The sequence below is a fragment of the Clupea harengus genome, chromosome 4, assembly GCF_900700415.2.
Source record: "Clupea harengus chromosome 4, Ch_v2.0.2, whole genome shotgun sequence".
NCBI classification, from domain to species: Eukaryota; Metazoa; Chordata; class Actinopteri; order Clupeiformes; family Clupeidae; genus Clupea; species Clupea harengus.
This window is the reverse complement of record NC_045155.1, coordinates 31,238,847-31,260,534: the sequence shown is the minus strand read 5'-3', so window position 1 is coordinate 31,260,534 and position 21,688 is coordinate 31,238,847. Positions and strand designations below refer to the sequence as shown.

The following is a 21,688-nucleotide window of genomic DNA, read 5'->3' as shown; positions in this document are numbered from 1 at the left end:
ACAAGTTTAATGGTGCTTGATTTACATCAACGGCCTGAATAAGGATATTTATACGAATAACATTTGTACGAGTGAATTAAAGTTAATGGTCACCATAAACCGTAAAGAATCGTTGTGGCCAAAAAAGAAAGAGTCGAATTGCTTGGTGCGGTCAAATTCCTTGCTCTGCTGTTCCCTATTGAGAGTATAGCCAATCCACTGATGTTTTTCTTGTCCCATGCTGCTGTTGACTTTATGAATTTGAGCTTAGCAGTAGGCTGCATTCATCCCAGGGAATTACACATTTTATGAGTACTTACATTTATTTAATAAAGTAAACGTATGATACTTTAAGCCTCTATGTGAGTCAGCTTCACGAAATCTCAAACAAGAATGGAATTACCATAACAGCCATTAGATTTAGTTGCAGACATGAGCGGCTGCCCTGAGGTGAGGCCTTGTGGGAATATGATAGCGTAAGCGGACGTTCTACCAGGAAGACTCATACGCTAGGTCATCCATTCATTTATTACTACAAACCAATCATAGCTTGAGTGAAAGTTTTACCAGGAAGACTTCAAGCCATCGCCATCCATTCAGTCATTACTACTAACCAATAGGAGTCTTACGCTTGTCGCGTCTCACTCACCTCTCTGCTGCTTTCAGTACGCCGACTCTGACGTTCCCTTCCTCACCTCTTTCGCTTAGCCACCTTCCCGAGTCTCTTGCATTCTACAAAGATAACTTGAACTGAAGAAACAACTTTGGTGTTTCGTCAAGGATTCGCCAAGAACAGCATACTCTGCATGACCACATTACCTGCATCATTTCATTTAAACCATCTTACCCAGGTGGAGTTGCCCCACACTCACTAAATCAACCTACTCCCTTGTCACACCCAGTAACCACAACACCAATAGTGTTTGAACTATGTTATGTCTTTGTGGTATATGACTTTGTTTTGGTCATTGTGCCGCAGGATGGCAAGCCCCAAATACACTGATGGCCCAGCCTGTGTGTGCACTGTGTAGCCTGTATGCAGACATTGCTCACACTTAAATTCATAATTTATGAATTTAAATTCTTTAAGTTCAATCACGGAAAAAAATCTCAAAATGTTTTTAAAAGATTTATTGAAGGTTGTGAAACAGTAGTAGGTTTGGTGTTGGCAAACTAGATTTGCCTCAAGTCACAGAGATGCTGCTGCTAGGAATTCAGTTACAGTAGGTGATGCTTTTTCGACAACTTCCTGTCCAGGGGACATTCTGCTGTTGTAGTGCGGAAGTGTTGTAGTGAGGAAGAAACAACGACGAACCATCTGAATAGAGCGAAATTGAACTTGCTGAATTGCTAGCTATGTGGGAATGCTAGGGATACAGGCTTTACTAGGTGTAATAGATAGAATAGAATCCCTTCAAAAAGCTGTCCTTTGACAGATAATTTATTTCACAATCACAACACTACTCTGCATAAAAAGGCAGCCATATTACGTACGCTACTGTTGTCATTTAAAATATGTACCCATCAAATCCTCTACATTCTACTAATAGTTTGTGTGTAACTCTGAATCGCAGCTTGGAAATATTCCTGTGTGTTCTTCAGAGGCTGAAAGACAATGATGAAGGACTTTGGGATGAAGTAGCTGAACATGATGCCATACAAACAGCTCAGCTCAACCACAGCCTGGATCACCAGTACGTACTTGCTATGGGATACCATGCTGGCTGTGATGTAAATGGCCCAGCTCAGACAAAACAGCAGCATGCTGAACGTGATGGCTCTGGCCTCGTTGTAGTTCTTGGGCAGGTCTGTTCCCATGTAGGAGAAACAGAAGCAGAGGCCACTGAGAATAAACATGAAGAATGCACAAAACATCGGAGCAATCAAATATCTTATAGAACAGATTAATAACACCCGGTCTTTGAAGGAAGTTGTGTTTCTCTCTGGAATGGCCCGATCTGTTGCCATCCAGATTCCACAGAGCAACAGCTGGAGAAGTGACACCCCAGCCACCACCAGCCACTGACCACTGTACTTTACCCACAATGCATGTGCTTTGGGCAGGTAGGCGGCCATCTTGAAGACGCAGATGATCTGAAAAGAGCGGACGGACAGGCAGGAGAGGCACACGGTGTAGAAGAGGACAAAGGTCCAGTTCTGAAATGCACAGCTAAGAGCTGACGGCTCGCCGACGTAGAAGAAGACGCTGATGGCGGAAGCTGCCAGGCAGCCCAGCATCAGGAAGCACATGCTGCCCCCTGCTGACCGCACTACAGGTGTGGAGCGGTGAATCGCAAACAGCACCGCCACCGCCAGAGACAGGACCATGAGGGAGGATGCGGAGAGTAAGAGGAGAATGGGCAAGACTTCGGAGAAGTGAAGGTATTCCACAGAACGTTTCTGACACGACGTGCTTCCCGGCTCGGACCACTCATCCTCATCGCAGGCGAAACAGGAGTACAGGTCAGCTACAGAAGAAACAACAGGTACACAACCTTAAAGGTACTGGGCAACTTTCACATTTCTCCTGTTACATGTTTTCTAACTGTGCCCTAACAATTATGTTCAGTTCTGTGCAAAGGTTTAAGACATTTGTTTTAGACAGTTCATTTCTATCCTTATAAGTGTGTCAAATTATAAGTGTGTCAAAAGGAAATATCTTGCATATTGCATATTTTCAAACACTCTTTTTGAAAATAGGGAAGTATTCCAGTGAGACATTTATATGCTTTTAGAGAAAGAAAGTAACAAAATAACAGACCACATTGCAGACTGAAAAACTAAAGGCCATCAGCTCAGAACTGGCAGAGTTGTGGTAAGTTCTGTGGCAAGTTCTCCTAAATGCTTGAATCAACCTACCATAAAAACTGTACAAGTGTCCCTGTAGGCAAATTGATACTGTTCCAAAGACAAAGGGAGGAGCAACAAATATTGATTCGATTTTGTTCTTTTGGTTTTGGTGGGATATTTTGTTATTTGATGAGTAAAGACTAGTCATGTAATTATGAATGAAAGCATCCTCACATTACAGCATGTTTTCCAAAGTGCCATGTGTCTGTATGTATTCATTCCCTCTGTGTATAATGTTATCAGCAGAGGAGGCTATTAGCCCAACTAATGTAGCGGTAAAATCTACGTTAGCATTTGCCACGGACCAGTGGGGCATGAGGAAAATAAAGACCACCATTATGATGCTGTGCTGCCTGATTTCAGAGCCCTCATGGTCAACTTCATTCTGTTTATGTTTGAATCAGAGCTCCTTCAACTAAAGACACCGTATGCAACCATTCGCCACTTTTGAAGTTACTAGTAGTGGTATCATCTTCAAATTATTTTTCATGGTATATGGTCATATGAAGGACAGATAAACACACCTGTCGTTCTAACTAGCTGCCTATGCGCTATGCAGTTCTGTGGTCCCCCTGTGGTTCGGTGTACCCCATGATAATGTTAAAAAAGAAAAAAAATTCACAGCAGCACGACATGGCCAAGTATAACTTCAGTAGATCGATTGCTAGTTTTCGACCCAAAACGTCTTACTGCTGCTTTAAGGCACTGATGGCACAGGCCCAGCTGCATCTGTGGCGTGTCTTTAGAGCGTTTGATCTTACTCTACCTGTGTGGTTAGAGTACTGGTCACTCGGGCATTTCACACACACAAAACAACACTTTTGTAGACCATCCTGTTCTCGGACGTATCCTGGCTTGCACTCCACAGAGCAGTTGGAGAACGGCACCTTAAAACCAAAAATCATATCACTGTCAATAACCTCAACCTCTTTATGAGAAAATCTACAAACAGTTTCATACATCAGCTAATATTTATTTATTTATTTCTGCAACTATTATAATTACATCTTGTTGAAAAAGTGATCTAAATTAAATCATTGATTGCACTCAGTTAAGGTACTGTACTTACAGAACCGCCGCCATTCCAGTCAATTTGCTTGTCATCAATAGTGAAGTTAGTGTAAAGGTGACTGTGATATGTGCCAATCTTCTTGATCATTGCAGGGGTATAGTTCATGTCCCAGAACATAATAGAGAAATGTACAGATGGGTCCAGGTTTTCGTCATAGGACATGTTTCTTTGGTTTAAAAGGAAATGCAAGGATTTGATCTCTTGAAGAAGCTAGAAGGAGAGAGGGCAAAGATTTTATATTTTGTGGGCCGGACTGGGCACTTGTATTGGTAGTCAGAGGAACTGTGTCATACTGAAGTACTTAAATATTTCATTTATATAAAACATTTACGAGACAATATGCATTCTTTTGAAAGGGCTTCATGAGACGCCTTACCATGTAGGGGTAGACTGTGCGACTCTTATCACACCCTGAGTTGTTGCACTGTAGAGCGTTGTGCAGGGCCATCGCCATGGTGTACACAGCTGAATAAATGGGGAAGGAGTAGGTGGGGTTTTCATTGATGACATCCTCTGGGCTGACGGAGGAACAGTTATCACAAACCTGATTGCAGTAGCCTTCAGCGGTGTGGACAGAATCACTTCTGTGTCGCGACTGATAAATAAACTCATTAAAGCCAGGTAAAGTCACAACTGTTGGCGTCACACCAATGACGGTGCCAATTGTCTGTATGTCTTGTAGTTTGGGCAACACTTGGTTCATGGCCCAGGCATCACTGGCGATCCAAACTTTATTGTGAAAGTTGAGTCGTATAGCTGAGGCGATAATGTCCTCAGCAGACAGCTGCTCAATGAACAGAACGATGACTTTTATGTTGAGCATATCTATGTTCTGAAATACTTTAACTGCGTTTAACTGCGATGTGTCAGCAAGTAGCTCCTGGTAGGCCAAACAGATGCCAGTGTTTTGAATAAGGTCAAAAAACAGCTGAAAGCCATTCTCACTGTATGCAGTTTTGGAGCCGATGAAAGCCACCCAGTTCCAGCCGAAATGTTGTATGATGTGAATGATGAGTTCAATCTGACCTTTGTTACTCGGTATAGTCCTGACAAAAGATGGATACTTAGGTTTGTTGCTGAGGATGGAACTGCCGGCTCCATAGTTCACCTACAGATTAAAACAGAGGAGATGGAAGGACTTAATACAACATTTACTGTATGTAATTACATGTCCATGTTTTAAGTAAACAGCGAAGTTAACAACCGTCAGCAATTCATAGCGGAGTGATTGGTTTATCTTGCTGGGCATACAATGCGGCGTACAAACTGCCAGGCTACGGCGTAGATTGCAGGGCTTTACCTGGATAGCCCATCTACAAACCAATCAATGACAAGTAAAGGGAGACGCAATCCTTGTAGGTGATGAAGACAGGATGTAGGGATGTCATGCAAAGTTCTTTAGTGCACTCATATAATTGCAGTTTGAAAACAAAACTAACAGGAGTAACAAAAGCGCGAACCTTGGTCTGGACTTTCTGAAAACACCCTAAACTTGACTTAAACAGGATGAGGTTGACTTGATATGATATAAACCAACAAGGACATTTGACACAGGACAACAATTAAAAAAACAAATAGCTGATAAAATGAACACTAACACTAACACTACAATTTTGTGTGATCATCTATTTTTCCATTTTTGTTTTAGATTCCAGATAAAAAGGAAATAAAATGTCCTTACATTTCCAAGTGTTCCCTATGCAATAATTCATTATAATAATGTAATTAATGTGTTAATATGCAAACAGTTGCTAATATAATCAAAGACTAATAGTTACCATTGGGATGAGATCCATCATAAAGAGTGGAGCGAGGGTTATACTCTCTGTGCTACTGAAGGGACCGGTGAACCCTATAACTTTAGGCAGGTGATGTTTGAAGTCTTCTCTGGCTTTGATGGAGGAATTGTGGGAGAAGAACTGGAGGATGGCAGGGAAGTTGTGAGCATCAGAGCAGTGATCAAAGAGCTGGTAACCCAGGGTTACGTTAGGCAGGAGGGTGGTGGAGTTGTTGATCTCCTCAACTGCAAACCTCATCACCTGGAACATCTGGTAGCCTGGCAAAGAGAATGAATCCCTACAGAACAAGGAGTTGGTTATTTGAAGCACTCCTGTGTGTGTAGAACGTTCCGTTACATTGTATCTCTCCACTCCATCTCTTACATGTTCCATATGTACAGGGAAGCGACCCAACAGATCAAGTGATGTGGATAAGCTTTCAAGAGACACAGTATATAACTTTTAGCCTTAGAAGTCATGGAGAAATTTAAAATACTTACATTTCACACTTAACTGCCACAGGTCTAATTTCACCAAACGGTTTCCGCAGGTTGTGCAAAGGGAAGAGACCTCCTACCAGGTAATCCCCATCAAGGTTAAATTCAGACGCCTCGCAAGGGTTTCCCCTAATTAAGTGATGGAAAAGTGCCGTAAAAAGTACACGGAGGAGAGCAGGCTGCATTGTCCTGTTTGTTAAGGGCAGCTGTCTACAGAATAAACAAGTCCCTTGGATTTGTATAGAGTCTCGAGTTCCCTTCTATCTGTCTGTCCGTATCTATTTGCATCCATCATTTGTAACACATCATTGCATCTTTCAGAAAGGTCCAGCATGAGGGATAGGTCGCACAGCATGCTTGTACCAGGATTGGCTGAGCACAGGAAGCAGGAAGCCTCACAAACCTCAGTGTTTACATATGGTACCTTTTGAATGAAAATGGAAATGTCCTTAATGCTCTAAATTCTGTAATGATGTGTGGTCTCCAGATTTGGCTGTGGGGGAGAGCCAGCATCTGCAAAAATGTCACAGTGGTGAATTGGAGAAGCTAGACTCTCTTGATTTTGAATGTTAGACCACCGAGATATCCTTGTGCGGAAATGTCACTGTCAGTAGTGTAACAACATTGTGATTGGTCCCGGTAGAAATACACACACAGCCACATACACAAACACACACACTTCAGTCAGGTATGTAACACCCATCCTCTAACCGGTGGCACTCTTGGTTCAGCCAATCAAAGGCTTGCCGAAACGCCACATGTATCAATGCTGATCAACCTGTCCTGGACTCAAACCACTACAGCCTAATTTCTCCAACTTTTATAACGAATCTGTATTTTGAAAACTCAGCGCAAAATCAGTAATTAACGACATTTTCTTTTTCACCACATAAATTGTGTAGGCAGAAAATAATCCTTAATATTGCAATTTATTTCCGCTTCTTTTGGCCTCATGATAGTGGTATAAGGTTATGCAGTCTGTCTCAATCACTGCCAATGCTTAATAATGTCTATGATCCTACTTCCAACATCTATGTTTTAAATGAAGATTTCTCTGAACTGCGTCAGTAGATTCGGTTAATTCTTTGTGTATACATCTTTCAGATGCTGTAGTATTATAAACGTGAAATAGTGCAGTATGCTTTTTATTCTAGATAATGAGCAACATGTCACAGTCTGCGAGCTTCAGACAGGGTCAGTGTTATTGTTAAACTCCTCCTCCTTTTTACAAGTAGGAGTACTTAAGCCCAGTATCTCTGCTACCCGATACTGGTATGGTTATCAGTGCATCCCTACTGCTAACTTATTGTCAATTGCCTGAAAAACACTTGATTCTTGCTCAAAAAGATGAACCATTGACAAAAAAAAATGAATGTCACGTCCACGCAAGTTAGCACAAATGACAGGGAGCAAGGTCATTGTGTGCAAGTTAGCATTTCCCCACAGGCCTTCTTCCTTTACTTTTGAGAAGAAAGCAACCAAATTAAAAAAAGTGGTGGGTATATAAATAATAATAATGCTTAACAAAACATGCTAGTTTGCCACATTTCAACAGGGATAAATAAAAAAAAAGGCTATTATTCAAAACTCTTAAGTGATAAACACAAGGTAGAAGGGTGGTATAGCTATCACGAAGGCTATCTGTTGTGTTATCGTTGAATAGTTACTTGTAAGATTGCTTTACCCTGTCTAAATATACATTCTGACTGTGTGAAACAGTGATTGAGCCAGAGGGCCCACCTACAACACACCCAGTCAAGGACACATTATGTTAGTGGAAAATTAAAATGAAAGTATATTTTCAGAATAGGTAAGAACTTCAGAATCAGTCAGAAAATTCCATATAAATAGCCAAAATACTGGCTGTGCTTAAGCTCCAAAGAAGCCACAGAGCCGCGTCATTGGCCATTCCTCAGACGAGTCCAGGAAATCCCCAAACATATTTTCAGTGTTAACAAATGAAACCTATTTCATACCCTCATTGTGTAATATCGCTGTATGCAGCCCTTATTAGTATTCATGTCTAACACGTCTGTCCAGTTTTCCAAAGGATGCTTTCCTGCAGTGCAGACAGTGTGATTATGAACTGGCGGTAACTGAATGCTTGAGGTTCATCATGCAAATAAAGAGTGCAGTAGCATGAGGAGACACCGTTGTTTTAATAGCATTTGGAGTGATAAAAATTACACTTTGAGTTATTAAAATCTTTTTTTTTTTCCTGGTTCTGGTCAGCGGCACAAGTAAACCAACCACATGCAATTTCTTTCATGAGAAACAATTTACAAATCTTGTATCCAATTTTTTACCATTTCATTTTGATTGGTTTATATGACACAGAATTACTTTTAACACTTGGAAAAACAGCAGTGTGTCTTAAGAACAAAAAAAAAAATTACCTTTAAAATATATTTATGTAAAAATCCTGAAAACAACCCTTAAAAACATGATGCACTATCAGAGGAAAAATGTTTTGATCCTTAACTACAGTGTTGATTACGTTTTCTCTCCTCCAGGAAAACTTGTGAAAAAAAATATCTAGATTAGCTGTTAGCATATGATCCTCTGCTCAAGACCCGTCCCAGTATCCCCCTCCCCCATCCAAAAAAAAAAGGAGAAAAAAAAGGAAAAAATAAACTCAGGTTTCAACCCTCTCCGTCCTTTTGTAATATTTAAACCACTCAATGTTCATGTGTCCTCTGCAAAAGAAGAGAGAGAGACAAGAAACGTTTTTGTTTGGAATGATTAAACTCTTCTCACATATTCATAAAAACAGAGCTACAGTGGGTTAACATAGTACAATAGTAAAATGGAATGAATCCTTTCAATCATTTATTCTTTTTTTTTCTTCTAATCAATCTCAGCACCATCGCACCTAAAGTAATGGGTTCTGAAAGGGAGGAGGGAGGAAGGTTGGGTTGTGGATCACACACTACAACTGTGGGTGGATTTCATGTGGGGAAGAAAAACAAACAGAAGAAAACAAACAAAAAATATATACACATTCAAATACTGCTAAGGGTGTTAGACTACATTTCCCAAGATTCTTCATCTAAACACAATCATTAATATATATATATATGTATAGATTGACATGTGGCATTGTTTTCAAATAAAAGTATGAAGCACACGCCCACAGATCCTCTTCCACCCACAAGGCAAAGTTACTGCATTGAGCTCTCAAAAAAGAGTTTTATTGAGACAGTTGCTGGTTTTTCTGGGTAATAGGTACCTAGTCATATTAAAAGGTGAATTAGGTGGATCCACAACAGAACGTAGAGACTGTTCTGATGGAGAACGATGAGGCATGAACCTCAGTGGAGACTCCAGACTCTAACTGGACAAACCAAGTTCTAGAACTTAAAAATGTCCATTCTGAAAAATGGTCACGGTTGCCATGACGCCTGTAAGTGTCTCTACCACTGGGTGATGTAGACCTTTGGGAAGACCCATAAGGTTTGTAGATGGTCTGGTGGGTGTGTGGGGGGGAAGAGCAGAGTGGAAAGTGTTGGGGGGGGAATCTTAAAGACTGGTAACAAGGATACTGGAGAATAACTGTCATCCCCAAACTACATTAGTAAATACTTACCACCCCACAGGGTTAGAAGGCAAAGAACCCCCACCCATCCTTAAACCCCACCACCCAGAGAGGGACCGAACATACCCCAGAGGAACCCGCAGAAAAACGAGAAATAATAATAATAATAAAAAAATCATTAATGGCCCACGGTCCAGTCAAAAGGCAGCGTAATGCTCTTAGCCAATCGGAGGGGCTGACGGTAACCCAACACGGTCACCGTGGATCAAAACTCTTTCCCCTCCAATTTACACGTCTCATAAGAAAAAAAAGAAAAAGAAAAATATATATGAACAAAAGAAAATAAAACAAAAAAACCCTCTTGCGCACCATTCCTCATCCATCAGTTTAATTACAGATGGGGCCCTGGGATGTTGGGTGTTTTTTTAACTAGCAAATGGTTTCCCTGTGGGTTCTTCCTTGCCTCTGTATGTTCTCTTCCCGTGAGTGAAGGGTAGGTATCTGTACTTGACCATGTGCTGTAGAGGAGGGAAGCACACACACACACACACACACACACACACACACACACACACACACACACACACACACACACACACACACACACACACACACACACACACACACACACACACACACACACACACACACACACACACACACACACACACACAAAAGGGGTGTCAGAAACACAATGATTGCCAACTATAGATCAGATTCACTAGGGCCATGGGCTTTATGCGAAGTGTCTAAATATGCATCATCATCATCATCATCATCATCATTATCCGTAACTGACAGCGTATCTTTTGAACGAGATGGGGATTTTACAAAGCCTGTACCCAGTGACAACAATAAACATGACTCAATTCTAAAGTAGGGTTAAGGTTGTCACTGGGTAATCCTGCCCGGTGAAACACCCTAGTGGCGTGAAACACGAGAGCACAGGTCACCTGGATGAGTTGAGCTTTTTCCTAGCCACTGAAGCTGCTACTGAGGACGCCAACACCACCCACCACACTGCACTGAGTGGGGCTTCAGTCGTATGACTAAACTAAGGGCAGAACACTCGACAGCATTCACAGGTCCAGACCACTGATGCGTAGGTTCACATACAGGGCAGAACTAACAGTGACCACTTTTAAATTCTGCCTTCTGACTGCAAAGACATTTGTATTATAATATATAATCTAATTACAATAATATATATAACATAATAATATATAATTTAATAATGACTGCTACAACCACTCAATGGTGAGCGCATAGTAAAGTTGCCGGGACAAGACAAGCGCACCTTGATCTGCCTCTAAACAAACACACACACACACACACACACACACACACACACACACACCTTGATCTGCCTCTTCATGGTGATGCAAAAGAGCATGATGAAGTACATGACCAGTATGGGCCAGAAGACGGGCACGTTGAAGGCTTCGAAGAACGTGCAGATCATGGCGATGACGATGCCTTTCGTCGCCGAATGCCTGCAGAAGAGAAAGGGCAAAGAGACAAGACACACTGCCATCAGGTACCAAGCGCACAACAGGGCAAAACAAACACACACACACACATACACACTAGGGGTGGGCGATATGACCAAAATCTTCTTTCACGGTATTTGTAATTTTATATCACGGTTACGGTATATATCACGGTTTATTATACGTAGGGTGACCAGATTTGGGTTTTTGAAAAAGAGGACACTTCAGGGGTGGCGAAATGTGTCCACAGACATTTATTTATTGACCCTTAAGAACACTAAGGTGCAGAAGCAATACTGCCTCAATAGGCTATTGGCCTAAGCAATAGTGGCCAGTATCCATTGAATCTTTAAATAGTAAAATAAAAGCAAAGTGTATGTAAAAAAAAAAAAAGAAAAAGGCAAAATCTTTCTGTGGCATTTAGTCCAGTGCTTATGTTTCAGTGGTTCTTTAATGTACTTTCAGAAGATAACTCAAGTGTTAAAACTTTCTTTTCAATGTGTGTCCATATGTTAACGCAATAATGATGAGATATTTTCTTTATATGGCCACATATTAAAATAAAAAAATTAAGAAGTTGGCCATTACACATAGACATATATACATAGACGCTCCATTGACCGCCTCAGCCCGTTGCTGCGACGTGCTAACGTGATGAGGTGATGACTGGTCTGTAAACAGACGCAAGTAAATGATGGAGCTGCAGTTTTTCTGGATAAAAAGCACTATAGATAGCGTTTATATTTCTCAACCGATTTCACTGAGTCGTTTTTATATTCAAGGGTTTATGATCTACGTGGAGTACCAAAAAAAGTTTTGTCTCCATATTTACTTAGAATCTCGTTGGTTTGGCCGTAATCGCCGTTGACATACATACATGTATATGATAATCGCTGCTAGACGCTCACTGTTCTTGTGCTCTCACAGCTCATTCACTTTGAAATACTGAAAAATAAATGCCTACACTAGACACTTTTCAGTCCATATTTTTCAGTATATTGAATCTTGCCCAACAGTCGAGGATTACTCAACAAGTAGGCATGATTATGTGCTTAAAAATTGTACTGGGTATCGTATTATACGGCTCTTCAGAAAGTTCAAAAAAGTTCAGTTGATTTGAATGGGCCACCCCAACGTTCGCAGGTCTGTAATTTCTTTATTTTCACTGCTGCGAAAATGTAATGACCGCTGACCATCTTTTATATCATTCCGCAAGTAGTCCGGTCATTTAACGTAACGGGAAGTAATGGGTTGCTACGCAACACCTGAAACTTTAGAGTTCTATTTTATTTCTCAGCAGAAATCACAAAACAGCTACAAAATCGTTAAAGAGGTATTTTTGGAGGAATGTCTATTGTTTTGGCGAGTTACTATATAATAAGAGGGATGAAGTATAGTTCGGAGGTCATTATCTAAAAATAAATCGATTGGATTTCAAAATAAGAGTATACCGCGGTTGAAACGGTATGGCCAAATCTCTCCCGGTAGACACATTTCTACCGTTGCACGGTATATACCGTCATGCCGCCCAGCCCTAATACACACCCTCCTGCTTACACACACACACACACACACACACATACACACCCTCCTGCTTACACACACACATACACGCACAAACACTTCCTCTTACACACGCTCACATGCACACACAGACACAGCTACTGCTCTGACCTACAATCAGGGACCTTGGGAATGGGAGTGAGGACTGCTAGCAATGAGGCAAAAAGCCACGGCATCCATTTTTATGACCAAGTGCTCCATTGCATGGCAACCTCTTACACACACTCTTCACGCAGAAACTTCACTCCTTCATGAGCCAAGTAAGAAGCAGGTTTGCTCAGTATTGTTTATCGACTATGAAATCAGTTCATCATCACTTAGACACACCTGACAAACTGGACTAGACCAACTCAAACAGATGAACTGATGAACTGAGCATCGCTTATACACACCTGACAAACTGGACTAGACCAGCTCAAACAGATGAACTGATGAACTGAGCATCGCTTATACACACCTGACAAACTGGACTAGACTAACTCAATTAGATGAACTGAGCATCGCTTATAGGCACACCAGCAGCTGGACTTGACCAACTCAATCAGATGAACTGAACCACACAGCAGCACAGCTTCAGCTATAAAACATCTTCAAGAAATGTGCCTCACATGGCAGATCAAAATCAGTAGACCCTAAAATAAAAGTACGAAGCAGAGAGAATGAAGGAAAGAAGCCCTCTCTGTATTTCACCCCAGTCTCATGTTCTTTTTTGTCAGCCATAATACTACAACACCCTTCACCTCACCCTCAAGCAGAACAAGGCAGACAATTGGAGACCCACACACTTACACAAACACACACACTTACACAAACACACACCCGCGCATACTCACCAGAACTTGAATTCGGGTAGTCTCCTAATAAAAGGCCGGAACTCCTCATTCTGCTTGGTGGGCAACGACGGACCCTCGTCTAGGGGAAAACCACACGAGACAAGGTCAAACAAGGTCACGAGGGCGACACCCACGCATTGGGGACACACAACTCGCTACCTCCCCTACATATCTACTGCAACCTGCTACTGAATGAACTTACAAGGGCAGGGGTGTGAGCAAAGAGTGCTGAAATGGAGCAAGCTTTCTAAAGTATTTAACGTGTGTGTGTGTGTGTGTGTGTGTGTGTGTGTGTGTTCTCACACACACACAGCATTATTCCATGGCAAAGAGATGACATCAGGTGGAAAACACTGTTAACTGCGCACCCTTGTGAAGTGGTGAAGGTACAAGAACGCAAGGCTGCATGCAATGAAGGTTAACAGACGTCTGCCCCGTTTACATCCATAGCCTGTAATTATTTGGACAGCACCTGTGGTTGCGAGCCCAGATGTTTAGCCAAATACTCCCTCTATGAGTATTAGAGTCTCACAACCAACAGCGCAGCAATGACATTGGCAATTAGCACCCCACTGATTGGTTGGCTGACGGAGACTCACCTCCGTCATCAAGCAGAGACGGGTCCACTTTGGGTGACAGGAACGCGATGAACAGGTTGAGGTGGTAGATGCCCAGCGCGTATGTGACTATGTACCATCCCTGAGGTGACGACACGCAGAGGAGGAAAAGGAAGTTAGCGACTGCCCTCGCAATGAACTTCATTGTAAAACAGAGGTGTTTGCTAATGCACTCAATATAGAATTAAAGTAATTCAATTATTTTAAAATGTGCACTGCGTTTTATATATGTTTTATAAACACAAAGAGACACCAATATAAAAGCATTCAGGTGTAAGTCATACATTTTATTTCTCTTACAAAGATTCTGTGGGAACCACAAATGAAAGTCTTTGTAATGAGAAAATAACCTGTTCCTCAGAGCATATGACACTATAGGACTTGACCAGAACAATGTAACCATGTCCTACAGCCTATGGCAACGTACAAAATACTCTTGTTTTAACAACAGAAGCCTAACCAGTAAATGTGACGATGTGGTGGACCCAAACGGAGCAGTAAGGTGCACTGTACCTGTAGTATGTACACTCTGATCATGTAGATGGCCGTTAGTAGAAGTGTGACTCCCCACCGCACAATAGAGAACGGCGTTGACTTGTCTAACCATGATTGATAGATCTGCGAAACACACAGAAACAGTCAACATGGGGACAGCATATTGATACAAAATCATTTAAGATGATGGCAGACACCAGAGAGAGTGTATAAGAGAGGAGAGGAAAAGAAAAAGAAGTGAGGTCAGAGTTGGGATTTCCCTTGTCATACCTGCCCAAGCCTTGTGAAAAAGCGTCCGATCGTTGAAGGTTTCCCATGGATCGAATCACCGACGCTGTCTCCTTCTGACATTCTGTCTACGAGGCACAGAAACTGTTATTCACACAACTCGGTGAACAAGCTTTCTGAGAGTGGACACCAGACAACTCTGACAGACAGGTTTGGTGTGGGTGCAGACTACTGGAAGACATCAACACAAGACCTGAAGTTAACTTAAAAGAGATGCATAAATAACAGGTTCTTCACAGGACTGTTTAGAGAAGAACATCTAGACTGAACAACTAGATGGAATGACTACTTAGAGCTACCTGTGTTTACGTCGGGTTTTTTAATCATTTTACAAGAACTAGTACCAATCTAGAATAGAGGGGAGAAGAGTTCCTTTACAGTAGAAATATAATAGTCTGCATGTTTCAGCTTACTGACAAGCCCACTTCTTCCAACTTGTTTTCACTGTTTCACGATCGCCTTTCAGGACTGAATAACTGCTATACCTGATGATAATGAAGCGTTGATGATGTGTACTATCAGTAGTATCATAAGTAAAATCAGGTAACTAGCGGCATAGCCTGTAACACCGAGGGACATGTTCGCTCTATGCTCTGAAAGGCATACCCGGTGGCTTACCGAATGATTATGAGACCACTCTTTCATATTGCCATCGTAATCACGTAGCGTTAAATGTCATTATTTCGTTAGATTGGGTTAACGATTGTGATATTGAAGTAGTGAAAACACAAGAGAACAATTATACCAGATGAACTCTGACCGAATGTCAGAACAGATAACACGGGCCCAGCAGTTGCTCTGACACCACAGGCCGAGCAAGGGTTCAATTATTTCGTCACAAACTCGGCTTCTGGTTGTTAATGGACGTGCTCAGTCTAGCTAGCTGATTGAACGAGGAAGTAGCCATCTCTAGTGGTTAGCGAGCTAATAGCTAGGTGTATGGAATGCGAGACTAATGTCATGATATCCCTATAAAGTGTAAGGTATGGTAAACATATATAACTATAGCAGTTCCCGCACTGCAAACACTACAGACATATTTGTGTCCCATCCTTTGATCAGTTTCATGGTCAGCTAACATGTTTGATAATATAAGATACCTATACCCGATTACATTAAGAGCCTTTGCCTCAACGATAGCCTGTAGCTTGGTACCAAGTATACAAGCTAAGAGTTGTAAAATGTAGTAGCTAGTATTGCTAAATCGCTGACATTAGCATGCGAGGGGAGCTAGCTAGCAAGCCATACAAATCTAACAACATCAGCTACTTTATCACAAAACCATCGTGTGTTTTCTCAAATCGAGTGTGTACATGTATACAGTTTTAAGAGAACCATAACACAATTCCAAGTTCTCGCTAAATCGAGATATTTAACTGTGCTCCCATTAATGGACTGATGAGTCCAAACGGTTAATTTATTCGAAGACAAATATGGTAGGTGTAGTTCTTTTAGAAGACAATCTTCATCATTTTTGTTGATACATTAAAAAAAAAACTACAACAACCAATGCCAAACGCGAAAATTGGACAACTCACTTCCGGGCGGTATTGAAACGCTCTTACGATATCGCTATAACGTTAGCTATTTAAGATGGGTTATTTTACAGTGCCTATGGAAAGGTTGCCGTTCGTTGAGGACATTTCAATTCTCAAAACACTCACGGAACACAATATCCACCAGTTCATATACACAGAGAGAATCTACACAGCATTTTATGTCAAGGAATACCTTTCTCTTACCCGGTTCTGCCGCTGTGTCACTCGGCTCTACACAGGCTCTACCTAACTAGCTAACTAGCTAACGCTCGTGCTGTCCCACTGCGAACACGTCAGTACTTCCGCAAGAGCTCAGTGAAAGAATGATAGGTAGAAGCAATAGAGTACAGATCGATCGATACTCAGACGATTATCAATTTGGTGTTGTCGCTTTGGTCGAACACAGATCTACACACTTCTACTACAAATGCAACTACAGTAATATTACAGAGAAATAAATTAAACCAGACATGCTCTTGTTTTCTTGATTGAATAGACAAATCCATGACTCTGATCATCCGCCACTGATTGACACCTCGGGGATGGTGTAGGTAGGCTATTAGAAATATAATTTGATGCTGAGAATGCTTTTGACGCCAAAATACAGTTCGAAGTGATTATTTGCGTCCCACAAGGCTCTCTGCTGAAAATTGCCTCATCATTTTTTTGAGGTGACTAAACTGCACCAACTCAGATAGCAGCATTTATGAATCCACTGGTGGAGTTTATGTCTGCACCCTACTGGTGGTGTAGCCTTGCCTGGTCCGCCATTAATTTAATTTGTGCACTGCACATTAGCATAGTAGTTATAGGCTATTATGCATATGCATTATGAACTGAACCTCTCACCCTCGAGTTTTATCTGATATGGTGTGTGAAATATTTGGCTTTACAAACCCTTTTCCTGGACGCAGGTTTTCACCCATAGGGTACCTAGGGTGTCACCTAGGGGTCAACTTGAGCTATTAATTCATCTCCGAGCTGAATCTGTAATTTGACCATATAGCACTGCTCTCATCATTGTGTAGCCTACTATAATGAGGGTCAAGGAATGTGAATGAACGACCTGATTCAACTCTTTCTGTAATGTACACGTTTATATTCAGAATAGATTAGAAAGAACACTGTACAAAAATGAAAACGTTGGGCACACTCCATAACATTGATAAAATAGTAACTATGTTACAATGTGATTATAAAAAAAGAACACTTTGAGACAGCAACTCACCCAGAATATCAAAACACATTTACAGTCTACATTTCAACATTTGCAGTGACGTAATACTGATTTTCAACCATACATTCCATATCATTTATCTATGCCACACAAAAGCACTAAAGTACTTTGATGTAAAATGAAAGGTTTCTGATGATTGTTTAACAGCACAGCATTTAATTTCTGGACTTTATCTTGGTACCAACTCACTACTATAGACATGTTAATTAAAGATGTATACATTATTACACAAGGGCACTCATTTAATAGGGCATTAACATCCGCACAGATGGAATAGGCAGGGATACCTACTGTATATCTGCTCATTTCAGTAACACAAAGCAGGGCACGATCAACCATACATAGATTGTAATAAGTAATAAGCAGATGTGGCAATGAAGTAATTATCAGCCAATCACAATGATTTGACCATACCTTTTTAACAACAAATGTACGGTCTCGAATTGCAACGTTTACATTAGAGGTGACCGTGGTTCTTGTGTTCTTGTCTTGAGAACAGAACAGAACAGGTGTTGCTCTTGTGGAACTCCCAGTCTGTGCACGGGCACACCCCAGCATTGTGCTGACCCACACATGTTTGTGCCTAGAATCTGGCTCATTAGCTATTAAATTAGCTTTAGGTCACTCGTTGACCATCAATGTAATGAGGACCCAAGGACTGAAGTATCTATGTGCTCTGAACAAAAAAAAAAAAGTAATTAACAACTGTCTACAAAACATTCTAAATGTGATATACAAGTGAACATGAGAGCCTGACAAAAGAGGCTTAGTATCAAAACTATACATACAGGCTACCATTGGGCCAATCAGTGATGAATGAAACCTTGTCCTGCAAGACCACAATGCCAGTGCAGAGACATAGAGGGGGGGGGGGGGACAGGACTATTTTGTGAGTAAACTGGGGTCTTGGCATGGTCATGTAATGTGCAGGGTAAGATTATTGTTGGTTTGTGAAAAAAAAAACATGACATAGTTTTGATAATATACACTGTAATGGGAGCTACTAAGAGTAGCCAATGGGAGAGCTACTAAGAGTAACCAATGAGAGAGCTACTAAGAGTAACCAATGGGAGAGCTACTTAGAGTAACCAATGAGAGAGCTACTAAGAGTAGCCAATGGGAGCTACTAAGAGTAACCAATGGGAGCTACTAAGAGTAACCAATGGGAGAGCTACTTAGAGTAACCAATGAGAGAGCTTCTAAGAGTAACCAATGGGAGAGCTTCTAAGAGTAACCAATGGGAGAGATTCTAAGAGTAACCAATGGGAGCTACTAAGAGTAACCAATGGGAGAGCTTCTAAGAGTAACCAATGGGAGCTACTAAGAGTAACCAATGGGAGAGCTTCTAAGAGTAACCAATGGGAGATCTTCTAAGAGTAACCAATGGGAGAGCTTCTAAGAGTAACCAATGGGAGCTACTAAGAGTAACCAATGGGAGCTACTAAGAGTAACCAATGGGAGAGCTACTTAGAGTAACCAATGAGAGAGCTTCTAAGAGTAACCAATGGGAGAGCTTCTAAGAGTAACCAATGGGAGAGCTTCTAAGAGTAACCAATGGGAGCTACTAAGAGTAACCAATGGGAGAGCTTCTAAGAGTAACCAATGGGAGCTACTAAGAGTAACCAATGGGAGAGCTTCTAAGAGTAACCAATGGGAGATCTTCTAAGAGTAACCAATGGGAGAGCTTCTAAGAGTAACCAATGGGAGCTACTAAGAGTAACCAATGGGAGAGCTTCTAAGAGTAACCAATGGGAGAGCTTCTAAGAGTAACTAATGGGAGCTACTAAGAGTAACCAAGCTTTTTCAAAGCATCCACAATGTGCCAGAACTCAATTTCCATGGAGCTGACTATCCAAAGAGAACATATCATTGTGGTAAAAAAAAAGAAAGAAATGAACAGCTGCCCAAACTAGTAACATTAACATTTCTGTCTTAAAACAAACATCCCTTTAAACGAAACAAACCACTAAATCAATCTTGGCATTTCACTGAAACTCACAATGAACAGCCAGCTAGATGAATGTAACTGCTAACATGAACAGGACCAAACTCTTTGTGCCCAAAAGCTTCCAGCCTATTCTGTCAGGGCAAATACCAAATGCAAGCCTCTCAGGAGGTAATGACAACACTACATTATTGCTATGTACCTGGGAACAGAATATAGTTTTTTTTTAGCTATTCCCGATTTGCTACCAAAAAGCATTGTCTTGTGTGTAGTGAAAACAAGTTAGTGATGAAAAATATGGTAGACATGAAAAACAAAACATCCCAATCATAATAACCCATGTTTTCGCAAACTATGAAGTTCATGCCTTCAAAGTATAAAACATTCAAGTGCTTAGAATCATCCAGTAGAATTCTGGTTTCTAATATTTGGGTGTGCCTAAATATTAGAATGTTTCACACATGATATGATGAAAGCAGTCTATAATTTAAAATACATTTGAAATCATGTTCATATATATTTGATGATGATGATGATGATGATGACTCAGATCACTTGATTCACTAGGCCCACATGTATTCTACACACAATGTATGTCCTAGTTATGTTCAGGTAAAACTTGCAAGCACAAGAAGATAAATATACACCAGAAAACACTTATGCAGAATGAAAAACAGATTTCAGCAATGTTAAAAGTAATACTTTACATATGGACATATTTACACAACGGAAAATATACAATAAATAAAATGACTACAGATTTGTACTACCACCCACTCTTAATATCTTGACTACACATCACCCCTCCCCCACCCAACCTGTTTTAGTGATAATACCTTTAAGTGGAAATCAGATGTAACACAATTGATCTTTTTCTGTATAAAATGTACTGTAATAAGCATGTTGAAGAGTTCCTGAGTGTTTCAGTGTGTTTTTGTTTTTGTCAGAAGACAACTGCAGATGATTCTGAAATAAAGGTGATAAGATGACATGTTTTGGAATGAACAGAGTTGCATCATTTAGCTGTGCGTGAAGTGAGAAGTGTGTGAAGTGTCTCATGTCTGTCTGAAGATGAGTATGAGAAGACCTATTAGCATAATGTGATTAGCTAAATGTGTAGGTAACCGTGTACTGGAAAGTATTCATACCATTAGGAGTGAAAACATTAGAAATGGAAGTGCTTTAAAAAAAAAAAAAATGGCAACCAGCAACCCAAAATATTACATCCTAATACCATAGACGCTCATAAATCTAGTCTTTCTCTGGCCTCTTAAATATGAAGCGGAGTTAAAAGTGAGGTGAAACTCAGAGGTACGTTTTGAGTCTCAGTGCACGTGGTTCTCCGTGAACTCCTCCTTGATGGCCGCGTGGCGCCGCGAGCTCTTGCAGTCGGGCATGTCGAAGCCGAGGTCGGCCCAGTCCTCATGCGGGGCCCCGACCCCAACCCCGACCCCGTTGCCTGCGCCGCCCCGGTTGGGGATGGTGATTGTGTGGCGCACGCGGAAGTGCACCGCCTCCATGACACGCTGGCGCTGCAGCTCGCCGCTGGGCCCGATGGCCATGGTGGCGGCGGACATGTTGCTGCTGGAGCGGATCAGCTGCTGGCCGTAGTCGTGGTTCTGCTTCATGTCCTGCAGCCCACGCCAGATGGCCAGGCGGAACTGCTCTGGGATTTTCAGCGCAATCAGGTCCTACACACACACACAAACACACACACACACACACACACACACACAAAACATCAACTCAGCACACAACAGGGTACTGGGGAGCTGAACTTCTTGTGCAGACACAGGGAACATGATCATGTTTCTTTGTTTTGTTTTATCTAAAGGTGTTTTAAAAAAATGAGGGTGACAGGTGGAGTGTTTCTCCAGGTTTCAGTTTGAGTGGTTATGCCAGTCAAGATTATAAATGCCAGTTTGAGTGGTTATGCCAGTCAAGATTATAAATGCCAGTTTGAGTGGTTAT

At 41.3% G+C, this 21,688-nt stretch overlaps 3 protein-coding genes across 10 annotated transcripts in view; all 3 read right to left on the bottom strand.

Moving 5' to 3' along the window:
- Window positions 1-1,095: 1,095 nt before the first annotated feature.
- On the bottom strand, window positions 1,096-6,856 carry LOC105912007 (taste receptor type 1 member 2-like). The gene is made up of 6 exons (XM_042707533.1): window positions 6,180-6,856; window positions 5,680-5,977; window positions 4,278-5,009; window positions 3,899-4,111; window positions 3,596-3,716; window positions 1,096-2,447 (listed from the first exon to the last, which is right to left on the bottom strand). The coding sequence occupies exons 1-6, from the start codon at window positions 6,359-6,361 to the stop codon at window positions 1,513-1,515; spliced, it is 2,481 nt and encodes an 826-aa protein (XP_042563467.1). The 5' UTR covers window positions 6,362-6,856; the 3' UTR covers window positions 1,096-1,512.
- A 1,460-nt stretch (window positions 6,857-8,316) lies between these two features.
- On the bottom strand, window positions 8,317-16,859 carry rer1 (retention in endoplasmic reticulum sorting receptor 1). Of its 8 annotated transcripts, XM_031567050.2 has the most exons (9): window positions 16,729-16,856; window positions 14,980-15,065; window positions 14,728-14,832; window positions 14,197-14,296; window positions 13,598-13,676; window positions 11,069-11,204; window positions 10,175-10,229; window positions 9,049-9,111; window positions 8,317-8,872 (listed from the first exon to the last, which is right to left on the bottom strand). In XM_031567050.2, the coding sequence occupies exons 2-9, from the start codon at window positions 15,058-15,060 to the stop codon at window positions 8,862-8,864; spliced, it is 630 nt and encodes a 209-aa protein (XP_031422910.1). In that variant the 5' UTR covers window positions 15,061-15,065; window positions 16,729-16,856; the 3' UTR covers window positions 8,317-8,861. The 8 variants fall into 8 exon arrangements, with proteins under 8 accessions (XP_031422910.1, XP_031422912.1, XP_042563636.1 ...); XM_031567052.2 differs by lacking the exon at window positions 9,049-9,111 and having other exon boundaries at window positions 16,729-16,851; XM_042707702.1 differs by lacking the exon at window positions 8,317-8,872 and having other exon boundaries at window positions 8,903-9,111; window positions 14,980-15,168; window positions 16,729-16,859.
- Window positions 16,860-19,968: 3,109 nt separating this feature from the next.
- Window positions 19,969-21,688, bottom strand: part of tp73 (tumor protein p73) — a 39,187-nt gene continuing 37,467 nt past the window's right edge. Inside the window, exon 14 of the mRNA XM_012840919.3 lies at window positions 19,969-21,408. Coding sequence (XP_012696373.1) covers window positions 21,043-21,408 — 366 coding nt within the window. The 3' untranslated portion in view covers window positions 19,969-21,042. The remainder of the gene's footprint in view (window positions 21,409-21,688) is intronic.

Bases quoted from the DNA above. Each gene is read 5' to 3' on its own strand.
- rer1 (XM_042707702.1), bottom strand. From the start codon at position 15,060: ATGTCAGAAGGAGACAGCGTCGGTGATTCGATCCATGGGAAACCTTCA. The intron at 11,205-13,597 runs GTGAGTATGCGC...TCTCTTCTGCAG, and splicing joins CTACCCGAATTCAAGTTCTG to GCATTCGGCGACGAAAGGCA. The intron at 9,112-10,174 runs GCAAGGAAGAAC...ATCCACCCACAG, and splicing joins CGGGAAGAGAACATACAGAG to TTGTAGTGTGTGATCCACAA.
- LOC105912007 (XM_042707533.1), bottom strand. From the start codon at position 6,361: ATGCAGCCTGCTCTCCTCCGTGTACTTTTTACGGCACTTTTCCATCAC. The intron at 5,978-6,179 runs GTAAGTATTTTA...CTTGTTCTGTAG, and splicing joins GTGGCAGTTAAGTGTGAAAT to GGATTCATTCTCTTTGCCAG. The intron at 2,448-3,595 runs GTAGAGTAAGAT...TTTCTTCTGTAG, and splicing joins CCAGTACTCTAACCACACAG to CTGACCTGTACTCCTGTTTC.